Below are 14,125 nucleotides of genomic sequence, written 5' to 3' on the forward strand. Positions count from 1 at the left end.
GACAACCTTTCGTCCACGCGCCAAATTTGAACATTAATTTTAAAAATTTAATTTGTAAAATGCATATATTTGAACAATAAATTGAATGTTTGCTGTCACAAAAATTAAATTATATAAAAAATACATTTAGCCACTCCGTACGAATATCAATATACTTACGAAATTTAACCAGAAAGTATGCATGTTGTTTAAAATAAATAAAAGAACAACTGAATACTTTTCTTGCCTATGAAAATATAATTCGGGGAACTTTCTATTAGAACTTCCACACACCAAACATTTTTACGAGTATTTAGAAAGTCCAGCGAAAAAAAATACAAATATAATTGTGTGCACCAACTTAAAATTAATTTCTCACTGAAGACACTTGCATCCTGAGCTATATAAAAGCGGTCGATAAAAAAGTAATTAATACAATAATTGTATTAATTGTATTATTTACCAATTATTGGTAATTGTTGCATATACGGTTTTCGGCTATTTTTCGACTATATAAGAAAATTTTTATATACTCACGTTCTATTGTCCTTAGAGATTGCAAATATGCTGGGGGAGAAGCATGGGCGCCGGAAGAATGAAATTTGGGGGGGGGGCAAGGTAAAAATGAATAAAAATTGAAACATATTTTTTTATTATTTTAAAGGTAACACCTAAAAATTTCATAATAATTATTATTTTTTTACAGATGGATGTAAGAAGATGGTTTTATTTTTACTGTTTCAGTGATCCAGGGGGGGGGGGCAAATGCCCCCTCTTGCCCCCCCCCCCCCCGTCCGGCTTGTGTTTCTTTAAGTATTTTTTCAACCAAACAAACTTACGGGACCGGGGAGCGAATAGGGGTGCTGGGCGGGGCAAAAACAATATTCTGATTAAAGATACTCATAACACAACCATTTTACAATCCTTTAATTAAGCATTTAATGTAAAATTTCTTCAAAAAAACTATGAAGAACTGTTTTATTCAGAAATCATTGGCAGGTTACATTGAAGGATATGCTGGCAGTAGTGAAGGTTGAATTTTGACAAACATTGTGAATTGATGCATAGTTGCCAAATCAGCTAGTAAATTGTCCGGAATTTCATGCATCGTCATAGGTTTTAAAATGTTTTTATTTATTTTTTTAATCAGCGGTATAGAGAATTGCTTAGTTATAGCTCTAGCAATGAAAGTTGTTTCCCTTTAAAAGCGTCCAATTTGACCCACCCTGTACATTCTTGGTATGTCATACAACAGAAAACAAAAAATAACCCTCTTCACCATTTGACTTTGACCTACTTCGGCATATTATGCGAGTAGTGTAATGGCCCTTTAAGGAATAAATGATGGTGATGGTTGATTATATAAACAACATGACGTACAAAAAATCTCCAATCCAAATAGGATTGGATACTAATTCAATTTCAGTCAGAAACACTTCCTTTAATCTTAGTGTTTTGTTTTTGATATAGATGGTGACAGCTATCAAGGACGAAGACAGGAATATCTGCGAGATGGACCCAGCGGTGAACTGGTACATAGCAAACGTCATCAACTTCTTAGACACTGTATTCACATTCGTCATTCCGATGACGCTCATACTAATAATGAATACTCTAATTGCTAAAGTCATATTTAAATCCCGTCGTTTGGCCTTTACCGACGACGACAGATTCCGATTTCAATATGCGAGCTCACAAGTAAGTTGAACAGAATTTGATTACTCTAATTCAAAAAGGCGTTAAATGAATTGCAGAGCAGCGACTCGACGAGGAATTCGGACCAAGAATCGACAGCCTCAAAGAGATATATTAGATATGAGGAGTACTCTATTAGATGTAAGTACTAGATTACATCAACATAGCCAAAACATATTTCAAAAAAATATACTATAATTTTTCGTCCAACATTTTTGACTTAGCAAGATTTGTAGCAAAGAAAAAGTCTACAGAAATGTATAATGATAATAATAAATATCTAAGATAATCTAAATAGATTATGATAAGGCAACTTAATTATTATTTCCAGGTAATAGGCAACATCGAGCTTCGAATAATCAAGCTCAGCATAACATTAACAAGATGCTGTTAATCATTTCATCAGTTTTCATAGCACTAAACTTTCCTAGGTAAGTAGTAATCAATGGTTATTTTTAAGAACATATAATAATATTATAGCATTTCATTATTTGTAGTATATAGGGTGCGTCTCAAAAGTGGCTCACCCCTATAACTTTTGTATTTTTTCAGACAAAAAAATGAGATTTGGTATGTTAGTATGTGACATAAATTAGGATTGATTCACGTATTCAATTGTTTTTGATCACTTCCTATTTCACCAGAAATAACTGCAACTTTTAATTTTTAAATGGCACCCTCAGGATATTTTTACTTTTTCGATAGAAAATGACACTCTGAATAGAATGACATATCATATGTCAACTTATGACATTTTGGCTTACAAAAAAATCGTATTTTAAATTTCAATCTAGAGTGCTATGGCTAATTTTTTCAAATGGAACGAGGGTGGCTCATTAACATATTTGGAAAAGGCATTTTTTTACGAATAATTTGGTACCACACACTTGGTATTTGGAGTCAAATTGTTGTTATGAACCGCATGTTACAATTTCAAATAAACCATATGCGAAAATGTCAAAAGTTAACATATGATATGTCATTCTATTCAGAGTGTCATTTTCTAGCGAATAAAATAAAAAAAAATATCTAGGGTGTCATTTAGAAATCAAAAGTTGTAGTTATTTCCGTTTACATCTTACATTTTTTTTACGTTTAGTTTACATTTTAGTTATTTACTTTAACATCCTGTAACTTTAAAACTATGCCGTTCCGCATTTATGTTTATAGTTACTTTTTTCATGTTTCTGATGAGAAATCAATGAGTACTTGATTAACACTTTGACCAGTTAATGACAGTATTTTTTTTAAATCTTGCTATTTGACTTGGATTAAGGCACATTAAAAGACTTAACTCCTTGTAGCTCCCAAACAAAGCAGACTCTTCCCACGAGAGATAGCACATGTTTTTTTATTTAAACACTCTGTATAACAAATTAAATTTGTTTTAGTGAATATTGCTGGAAGTGCCTAAACTTCAACGTGAAAACAGCGAAAATTTATAACTAAGTTTGACACATACTGTATTATATTATACCTGCTTTTGCCAATGAGCTAATTGACACATGGCCAATAACCGTTCGGGCAAAGTTCATATAACTTTCATCAACGCGATTTGTCGCTCAACCATCTAGTATCGTTCACCTTTAAACGTAATTTCGTTAAACTATACCGGGTCTTTTTCAAAATTGGCTCACCCCTATAACTTTTTTATTTTTTATATAAAAATACGGGATTTAGTATTTATGTATTTAACATAAACAAGGATTCATTGACGTATTCAATTAGTTTCGGTCACTATACAGGGTGCTACAAATTCGGGGTACGAGCATTGGTATCTCGGAAACCGTAATAGATACGAAGATGGTTAAGTTAGGGCTCCTTGGGATGTTTACCAATTACCAATTGCTGAGTTTTTAGAAAAAAACGGATTTTTTTGAAAATCAATTTTATTTTTTCCTGTCATTACTTTTTAGAAAATCAAAACACTAATTACATATTCTCATATAGCCACTTTATTAGAGCTATCTGAGAGTATTTTTAGATTTTCAAATTAGCTGATAGTTTATGAGATACAGAGGCCAACTTAATTTTTTTTAAATCCGGGCCTGCATATTTCAAAATTTCAAATCCTTGAAATTTTTAAAACTTTTTTAATGTTATCTTGGTGAACATCCTAAAGAACACAAACTCCAACTAAACCATGTTCGTATCTATTAGGGTTACCGAGATACCAATGCCCGTACCTCGAATTTGTAGCACCCTGTATACCTATTTCACAGGAAATTACTACAACTTTTGATTTTTAAATGGAACCGTAGGTATATTATTATTATTCGATAGAAAATGACATCTCTGAATAGAACGACTTATCATATGACAACTTTCGCCATATTTCCTTAAAAAAAGGTAATTTTCTTCATGTTAAAACTGTTTTTGTTTTCTTTTTCAGTTACGTAATCCGAATTGTTGCCTACTTCGGTTTCACAATGATTGACAGGATTCCACCTGAGTATTTACATTGCGCCCAACTTGTTTCTCAGATGTTATACTACACCAACTTTAGTATAAATTTTATACTTTATGCTTTGTGCGGGCGATCTTTCAGATTGTGCTTGAAAAAAATGTTTCGGGATTTGTTCAGGAGGATTGTGTAAATTTTTCATTCTGCTGAGTTAAGTTATTTTTGTATAATATAGAAAATGTGTAATATAAATTATATCTGGATGAAGCAGAGGGTAACAAATCTAGATTTTACTAAAAAGGGAATAAATGCGACATAATCATATATTAATATACAATATTTGCTAGTGACATTAACTACTTCTTAAAAAAAAATGAATAAAATTAATTTAAGTAAGTATTTATTTTTTTGTAGAAATTTAAAATTGTGAAGTTATAACTTATAAACATACAGAATGTGGATAACGTAGGAGGTGGCAACATTGCATTCTCTCGAAGCACATTAAACAAATTTCCGAAAACTAAACAAGAACATTTTCCGGAAAAATGTCAAGATAAATATGAAATTTTCAACAGTTTTCTACGCAAAAAAAACACGGGCGTGTTTCTGGGATCGCCAGTTATAATACTTGCACTTATTTCTGGGACACCCTGTATATACTCTAGGTGTAAATTCTCGTGGTCCTATTCAAAAACTCCGCAATATTTTCCTAGTTTCAGTGTTAAAGAAAAAAAAAATGATCGTATTACAACCAGCAACCAGCCAATACATGTATCAATAAATGATTATCTGAAATCTGCAGTGCGTATTTTAAAATGTGAATTCTATTTCTTCTACTATACAGGGTGATTCTTAAATAACTGCAAATATTTTTAGGGGTAGTATATTTCGACTCCAGAAACAAGTCTAAAATATGAGATTTTTTTCGCAAAAAAAAATGTTTTTAGTTTTTAGTTAAAAAACATAATTTCTTGATAATATGACAACATAGGTCGTAGATTAAATTTCCAAAAAGAAAAACCCCAAAAGATCCAGTGGTTCTCAATATGTAAACAAAAAAATAACTAGGTTATTTTGGACTTACTTGAAAAACGGTTTAAAAAAGAGAATGGGTCGAAATGTTTATAGAAAAATAAAACTAATCAAAAAATATCAGTTTAGTTTGTAGAAAAAAATATGGTATAAAACGTATTGGAAAAGATCAAGATAAAATATTTTCCGAGATATTTTCTGCCTGGCGCAGCGGGATACGGAATTTCGTTAGGAATGTTGGATTAAAATCAGACCATATTTCTAAAACCTCACAAATTACCAATAGAAGGCCATAATAGTGGGTGAAATTAAAATGCAAGGCGACAATAGATTTCGGCAGCTGCGGTGGAGGCTCTCATTTGGCATTCCAACTAATAAAATATTTTCGACATACACACTATACTTGTATACGCACTCGGTAGCCAGCAATAACTTCCAATTATCTTTATAATTGTATCAGTCAGATAACAAATTTAAAATATACTTTATTTTATAGCTTCATATTTTCATTGTTCCTGTAATTATTTTTCTCCTTTACCCCCGGTGTTTTCAGGTACGGATAGCGTGTTATAATCTGCCAGATATATTTTATTTGACGGATAGCAAAAAAACGCGTATCTTCACCTATAGATAACAGTATCTATTAGATAAATTAAACTTATCTCCCAGATATCCTATCTGGCGCCCGAACTGCCCTGCTAAATGATGCTTTATTTGTCGGATAACAATTTGACGCATGAGCAAAGGCATGAGGAGATATTGATTTTATTTGATATTTGACAAAATTGCTTAACATAACCAAGACATTGTTATTATTGAAGATTTCGTTTATTCCAATAAATTCGATTTTAGATTATTTGGAAAAGACTTACCTATTCTGAGTATGTAGGCTATAATCGTATGGAGTATAAACACCCATAAACACATTGAAATGGTGCAAAAAACGATTGTTGCTAGTGCCGGACTTTGTAAGGACTGTTACAAAATAAAGAGAGTCCCTGTTCTGTTAGATCATCAGAACGAAGAGAATGCATTAAGTTAGGATAATAGTGATAAAACAGTAATTTATAAATTATTTTATTTAATTCCTTTCAATTATAAACCATTACTACATATTATATAAAATGCTAATGTTTATCTGTGTCGTCTCTACTGAAGTAACGACTTGCTCTAGAAAGTTGCTTTTTTTACTAAAAGATAGTTAATTGGCTCGTCTAAAAACTGTCGTCGCCGGATTTTTTGTTTTTCATTTAATTAAAAAAAATAAAAAGTATTTTTTTTTCCTGATGTCGTGGCGGATGCGCTAGGCTTTAACTAGTTTTTAATAAAGCTCTAAAGTAGGTAAAAAATAAATAAAACTTTTTAAATCAAACTACATATTTATTTCATTTTCAATTCGCATATCTTAATTTATTAATATTATAACAGGAACCTTATAAAACCAGTTATTCAACTCACATTTGCTTTTATTTCTTTTGTGTTACAATTTTAGTTTAATTTTTTGCACTATGTACCTTATACCGTATGATCGAAAACAAAACGGCGTCCAGTTGGCTGGGAAATGATGATCGATGATATTTCCCATATAAATTTACATATGAAATGACAGCAATCTTTATTTCATAGCCATTGCTGACGCCGTTTTTTTCGATCATACGGTACATCTCTTCTCCATGCTGTTTTTTAAGTAACTCTCTAGCTAAACCTTGCTAAAACATCTGTATTGTGGTCCTTTGAATTCCAGTTAGTTCAACTTTGTTTAGACAAGATTTTTCCTTTATTTTTTGAAGTTCCATCACTTTGAGTTCTTAAAAATAAAAGTAATATGACAAAATTGTTTTTATTTAATTTTTTTTATTAAATAATTTGTGCATATAATGTGTAAATATAACAATTATTATAGGTACTATTCATTTATTATTATTAAGACAAAAGTATAAGTGCATTTATCTATTTTATAAAATAAAAACTTACCTTAATTACTATCGTTGATGCTATCCTACCTATTTCTTTACTATGAGAAGCCCTAGAACAACATATTTGTTATTACTAACAGTCTTATGCTATTTTTAATTTTCAATATTAATAACTTACCAGATGGTGGTTTTAGGATTTGTTTATAAATCTCTGCTTGCACTTCACCAGCTTCTTCATATTTTCTATTATCAATTGTACTAAAATGTTAATATAATAAATATAACAGTAATATCATGTAATTAAACTATAAATTACTTACAGATTATTTTTTCTTGTTTTAATTTCTTATAAATCACATTCCATCAATAGATCTATTGCACCACCACCACTCTGAAATTGAACTATCTTTCCTTTTTCCATAAGGTAAATTTAAATAGCCTATACCATAATAGGACTAGTTGGAGTTGAACACAAAATATATTTTAGTTGAATTTTATTGTTTTTATTTTCATTTTGACGATCTTTTGACAACTGAACAATAACCTCACTTTTTAAATTGATATTGAAATTCCGAGTTTCTGTCTCTGTCTGTTGTATCGACTTTTCATATATAACCATCTCAATTTTAGATATCTTATATTGGCAACACTTTCTCTACGGAGTGTCTACCGGTCCGTAGGCGGCCGTCCTCCAAATTGTTATCTGTTGGATTATTTTGTATGAAAATACCCAAATGTTATATCCTATAGATATCAGGCTCTAGATTGTTTATCTTTTAGATGGTTATTTGTTAGATAAAAGTTATTTATTTATAACTGAAGAGACCGCGCCTTAGAGAAAACAGTATTTATTTGTGCTGTACATAGAAAACACAATGATTCAGATTAAATTTTCGTTTTTCGAGTTTCAAATCATCGGCAGAAACGTATCACCAGCTTTGCTCCTATTGCTGGACAAGTGAATATGGCGCTGCTACCAAAGGATTACCCAGGGGCTGCACTGACCACCGACCAGCAAACGACTCTAGAAGAGACGATACTGGACAAAGTAGTAGCAAGCCAAGGATACTATAGATATAAGGATAGTTCGATTCCTATCTTGCTGTACTGTCAGTTTATTTACGTTTTCTAGAGACCGAATTGAAGTTCGCGCTAAAGATTTTAGACAGTGACAGTTATTTTTGCGTTTAACGGACGAGAGCACAGTGCGGCGGAAGATAAATCTAGCAGGACAAAACCGTTTGGTTAGAAATAAGCCAAAAATGTATACTGATAACAATAAATAGTAGACATTCCAATTGATATAAAAATGCATGAATTATTTTTTGGTCGTATATATTCTTTGTATTTCGATAAATTTTTATCAGCCAACCATATAATATCGCTCCTGAGATTTTGTCCCGCTAGAATAACCATCCGCCGCCCTGTGGGGCGTTGGTGCCTGCGTGACGTAAGCATCCACGGTGACTACGATAGCGACGATTTGACGCTATCGAACAGTTCTTTAGAATACAGCCCTTGGTAGCAAGCAATAAAACAATCCACAAAATGTTGGTCAGCTGCGATTTGCGGGGATACACTTTAGGGTGGGCATACCCCTCATAGATTGTGTATCTCAAGAATCGACGGATTGATTGGTGGAAACGGCACCTAAGCTTAAGAATTGACAGTGGCCATCACGAAAAACGTTAAAAAAATACTAATTACAAGATACTCTAAAAAATACTACTCAAGATATCCGGATTCGTTACCCGAATGCTACAATTTTTTTAGTTTATATTTATATATACCGTATGATCGAAAAAAAAGCGGCGTCCAGTTGGCCAAATTTACATATAAAATGACAGCGATCTTCATTTCATAGCCATCGCTGACGCTGTTTTTTTGTCGATCATACGGTACATTGTCAAAGACTGGATGTTAAATATTATGTACAGAAAAGAAAATATATGTGATGTTAAAGTGTAGCGTAGTGTAGACAAATATTCAATAAATAAAGGTATATAATGCTTATCATTTTCTTAATTTACTTCAGAAGTATAATATCCAAAACTAAACGGGTGGAAAATAAAAATAAATTTACAAAATTTTTGACGCATTATTTAAAACTCTAAAATAAATATACGCCAATAAAATGTAGAATTATATTATTCGGGTAGATTCATATAGGTACACTGAATTGAGAAATGCGAATTGCTATTGGTCGATTTAAAAAAACGGCGAGAATATTGAAACTGATTTAATTTTTGCGAATATTCGCTGCGAATTTCAAACTTTCGTATCATGGCCGTGGATCGCCCTGTATAGAACTATGTATATAATAAATGTGTAGTAAATGCGAATTTTTTACTCTTCTAGTTTTCTATTCTAAGTTTTAACTCTTGAATTAAGTTTATATTTAAGGGCCTTTGTTGGATTGTTTGTACTCAAAGCGAAATGTAATATTTTCTAAACTTAATATGTTATTAGAAAAGTTAAACTGTTAAAGATGACTTGGTTAGTACCGTATGATCGAAAAAAAACAGCGTCCAGTTGGCTTGGAAATGACGATCGATGACATTTCCCATATAATTTTACATATAAAATGACAGCGATCTTCATTTCATAGCCATCGTCGACGCCGTTTTTATTCGATCATACGGTACAAAAATAATCTGATTTACACTTAAAAAATATCATTTCAATTTATATTTCTTAAGAGTCTACAATAGCCTATACTATAGTATATTCTCATACAGTATATAAGTTGTATTTTAGACAAAAATTAGACAAATTTATGTAGAATAGATTAGTTGCAAATAAAGCAAGAATTTAATATTGAGCTTTGTTTTTGCTTCCCAACTCCTCTTTTTTAAGTTAAATTAAAATTAATACCTAGTGATATTTTCTAACCATACGAATAGTATTAATTTAATTCTTCTATATATTAGCAATACCAATTAAACTTTTAGCTACGTAATCGAGGGCACGATTGTCACATTTATTTACTTATTTCCTGAGATTGCCATTCATTTTGACATTTTAATTTTTGTATTATGAGTTTTTATTTTAAATGAATTGTGTGGTGAAACTTTAAGCTTAAAAATGTTTCCTAGCAGATCTTGCAGTCGAACATTGTTCTTTATAGAACCTATACAATATAGCTTAATAGCCGTTACAAAAAACTCATTCACAACTTTAAACGAGAAAGCGGTAATAATGGCCTTTTATGCTCCGTTAAATGCTGCCAAGAAAGTCAGTTTTGTTGATGTAAATAATAACTGTTTATATATATTTATAATTAATTTATTTTTGTTTCCTAAAATATTTTGATTAAAAAAAAATATGTAAAAGTGGGCAACACTGTGCCGGTCAAGCTTAATCACGTGACTAAAAGTTTATTTGGTAAGATCTATATATAAAGTTTGGATAAAAGTAAACATCAAAGTATAATATACAGGGTGGTCCGAACTGTATTCCGGAAACTTCGGCAGCATATTCTGTAGATAAAAATAGGTAAAAAAGTTCGTATAAATGTATGTCCGAAAATGCTAAGTTTCGGATATACAGGGTGTAGAAGTTTCATTTTTATTTCGATTTTTTTGCAAATAATTTCTGAAATAACGTCAATATTTGTATGAAAATTGGTACTTGGAGTTGTTTTGACACGAGAAATTTGATTATGATGTCAATATGACTCCTATTTGTAGAGGGCGCTACCTACATGTGTTTTAACTGTTTTGAAGAGTAATAACGTTTTGTCCGTACCTGTATAAAACTACTGAGTGATAAAATATACATTTCCATGACTTTCTACGTAAAAAAATATCTCTTTGTAAAAATCGCTACGTGCAACCGTTCTCAAGATATTTAGAATGTAAATAGTCAATACATGCCATAATTGATAAAAAATAAACATGTTGAGTAGATACTTATTTGACTGAAATAATAAATTTGGGAAATTTTAATTTGTTTTAATTAATTATAATTTGTTCTGCGAAAAAATGATGATAAAACAGTTTCTGTTGAACTTTTGACACAAAAACATTTCAAATTTATGATTTCAGTCTAATAACTATTTAGTTGACATGTGTAATTTATGTCAATGATAATGGGTATTGATATTTGGATTCCAAATATCTCAAGAACTATTATTCGTAGCGATTTTTACCAAGAGACCTTTTTTACGTAAAAAATGCCGTAAATGTATATTTTTTTACTTAATAGTTTTATACAGGTACGGACGAAAAGTTATTTCTCTTCAAACCAGTTCAAAAAATATGTAGGTGGCGCTCCCTACAGTAGGAGTCATATTGACATAAAAATCAAATTTTTCATGTCAAAAAATCCCCAGACACCAATTTTCATCCAAATATTGACGTTACTTCAGAAATAATTTGGAAAAAATAGAAATAAAATTGAAACTCCTACACCCTGCATCTCCGAAACTAAGCATTTTAGGACATATTTACATTTATACGAACTTTTTTACTTATTTTTATCTGCAGAATATGTCACTGAAGTTTCCGGAATACAGTTCGGACCACCCTGTATAATATGTAAATAAAGGAATAATTCTCTAGTTATTTTTGTTTTATTTTCCTTCACTAGGTATTTTCTCCCTATTCTTACTTGGCTAAGTTGTAAATTAAATGCCGTCCGATATACCATCAGCTTCTGTTGATTTTGGCGTGGCGGGAAAACTAGAATGTGTGCAAATAATGCTGAATTACCTACACGTGACAGCAATGAAAATTATGAATACGACCCTTATTGTAACGGAACTTGCGAATCTACATCGCATTTTCTCAGAATAAAAAACATTAACTTCTGTTTGAAAAGGAATTTTCCTGGATAATTTTACACTTAAGAGTCTTAGTCTAAGGCCTCAAGGGCTTATGCTTAAAGAAATTTTTAAAAAAAGCAATTTTCCTCACAAAATAAAATCACTAGTAACATATCTATTCGTCCACCAGCAGATACTGCTTTATTTTTCTTGATAAAATAATGAACACTTATTTATTAAACTATTGTAGGTAAATTTAAGTAAACTGTTATAAATGATAAATAATAATGTCCATAAACTAATGTCGACTTTGGAAATAGTTACAAAATGTCACTGTAAAATTACCATAGCGATACCAGCCATCTTGATTGCAATTTTATTTAAAAATCGCTTTTATGCAAAATCTCAGCTAGATAGGTATAGGAAACCCTATATAGTTTGAAAGAGCATTTGAATCTGCTTCGATTTATTTAAGAAAATACAGGGTGTTTTTTGAAATAACGAAGTTTTTATATAACATATATCCTTAAAACAGATCAGCAACTTTTGATAGCTCTGTATAAATTTATGGAAGCAATACCATTTTTAAGTAAAGTTTATTTTCCTACCTTTAAACTCAGCATAAGAATTAATTCTGAATAGTAATGTACAGGGTGTTAATAATCTATTCTATTGTAGCATGCAAATTTAAATATCTTTAAATGTCTCTAAAACCAAAAATTTTAAACATATTTTACCATTATAATAAATGCCTTTTTTTGGGCCCAGGAATCCAAAAATGAAATAAAATACCGAGTGTTCCATAAGAAAAAATATAACTTTGGTATGGATCTTAGTTCTGAAACACCCTGTATATTTCAAGATAATTTTAAATTGTGCACATTGTCTCCCCACATATACCCATAGAATATTTTCTTTCCAGATCTTTCCGTTTTCGTATAATCAACCGAGGCGAATGAGGTGCGCCACCCTGTATAAACAGTTATTATTTACATCAACAAAGCTCACCTTCTTAACAGCACTTAAGGGACATAAAGGGCCATCACTACCGCTTTCCCGTTTAAAATGTTATAATAAGCATAATTAATAATTAGTAATAATTTTTTGCAACGGCTATTAAGCTATCTTGTATACTTCGCACTAAAACAGGTTCTAAAAAGAGCAATGTTCGACTGCAAGGTCTGTTACTAAATACACTTCCCCAATAAAATTAACGCACCACAAAAAAATAACCAAAAGTTTAAGTTAAGTTTTTGTCAAAACCACTTATTCGATTTGGACGATTTTTTTTTTGAATGTTAGGTTACTCTTTCCAAAATGTTGCTATACTACTGTATTTTGATAGGAACCCTTTTTATACTAATAACGGGTGTAGCATATATAACGTGATTTTTTAATAAACTTGTGTGACTCTGTAGAGTTGATCAGTTATACCGTATGATCGAATAAAAACGGCGTCAACGATGGCTATGAAATGAAGATCGCTGTCATTTTATATGTAAAATTATATGGGAAATGTCATCGATCGTCATTTCCAAGCCAACTGGACGCCGTTTTTTTTCGATCATACGGTAGTATCAAGTTAAAATTGAAATCACATTTTAGCCTTATCTTTTTTTTACATTTTATTTTTTTATTTACTCCATTATCTTCCTTATTATACGAGAAACAACATTTTATAGATGATGATGACATGATTTAATAATGGTTTTAATTAACATTTTTCCATTTTACCACAGATTTTACTCACTAAAGTAAGTAGCAGGCTATGGAAAAACACGGATTACCAGTAAATGTCAAATAGAGATGCTTGTTGTCAGTGTCAGTCTTTTCGTCCTTTTTTATATCAAAAATATGCAACGTGCACGTGAAACAAGAAATCTTACTCGCGATGAATGTGCTCAAGCATTAATATTGTCTGAGGAAGGTTGGAACTAACGAAAAATTGGTAATTGGTAATCCCGATTTTGTCTGTACAACAATGACAGGCGTGTGCGTGTATATCGACCTAACGACAGGTATGCTCAGCGTAATTTCTCACATACCACATTATTTGGAGGAGGATCTCTGATGGTCTGGTGTGGTATTTCTTTAACTGGTCGCACGAAACTTGTCATCGTTAATGGAACTCTTACAGCTGAAAGGTATATATTGGAGGTGTTAGACCCACATGTTGTGCCGTACGCGTCATATATAGAGCAAGGTTTTTTGTTGATGCAAAATAATGCCAAGCTTTACATTGCTCGATTTGTAAGAAACTACCTAGAGGAAGTCGAAATCGATACCATGGCATGGCCAGCTCGAAGCTCAGACTTAAATCCTATAGAGAATCTT

At 31.4% G+C, this 14,125-nt stretch overlaps 2 protein-coding genes across 2 annotated transcripts in view; one reads left to right on the forward strand and one right to left on the reverse strand.

The window, feature by feature from the left end:
• LOC115891266 (thyrotropin-releasing hormone receptor) overlaps positions 1 to 4,405 on the forward strand; it is a 193,288-nt gene extending 188,883 nt beyond the window's left edge. The window contains exons 4-7 of the mRNA XM_030911707.1: positions 1,450 to 1,677; positions 1,716 to 1,815; positions 2,006 to 2,105; positions 4,067 to 4,405. Of these exons, the coding sequence (XP_030767567.1) occupies positions 1,450 to 1,677; positions 1,716 to 1,815; positions 2,006 to 2,105; positions 4,067 to 4,271 (633 nt within the window). The 3' untranslated portion in view covers positions 4,272 to 4,405. The remainder of the gene's footprint in view (positions 1 to 1,449; positions 1,678 to 1,715; positions 1,816 to 2,005; positions 2,106 to 4,066) is intronic.
• Positions 1 to 14,125, reverse strand: part of LOC115891215 (dynein heavy chain 1, axonemal-like) — a 72,923-nt gene that overhangs the window by 47,465 nt on the left and 11,333 nt on the right. The gene's annotated exons all lie outside the window — the stretch shown is intronic.

The sequence above is a fragment of the Sitophilus oryzae genome, unplaced genomic scaffold, assembly GCF_002938485.1.
Source record: "Sitophilus oryzae breed Bouriz unplaced genomic scaffold, Soryzae_2.0 scaffold_980_pilon_pilon, whole genome shotgun sequence".
In the NCBI taxonomy this organism is placed as follows: Eukaryota; Metazoa; Arthropoda; class Insecta; order Coleoptera; family Curculionidae; genus Sitophilus; species Sitophilus oryzae.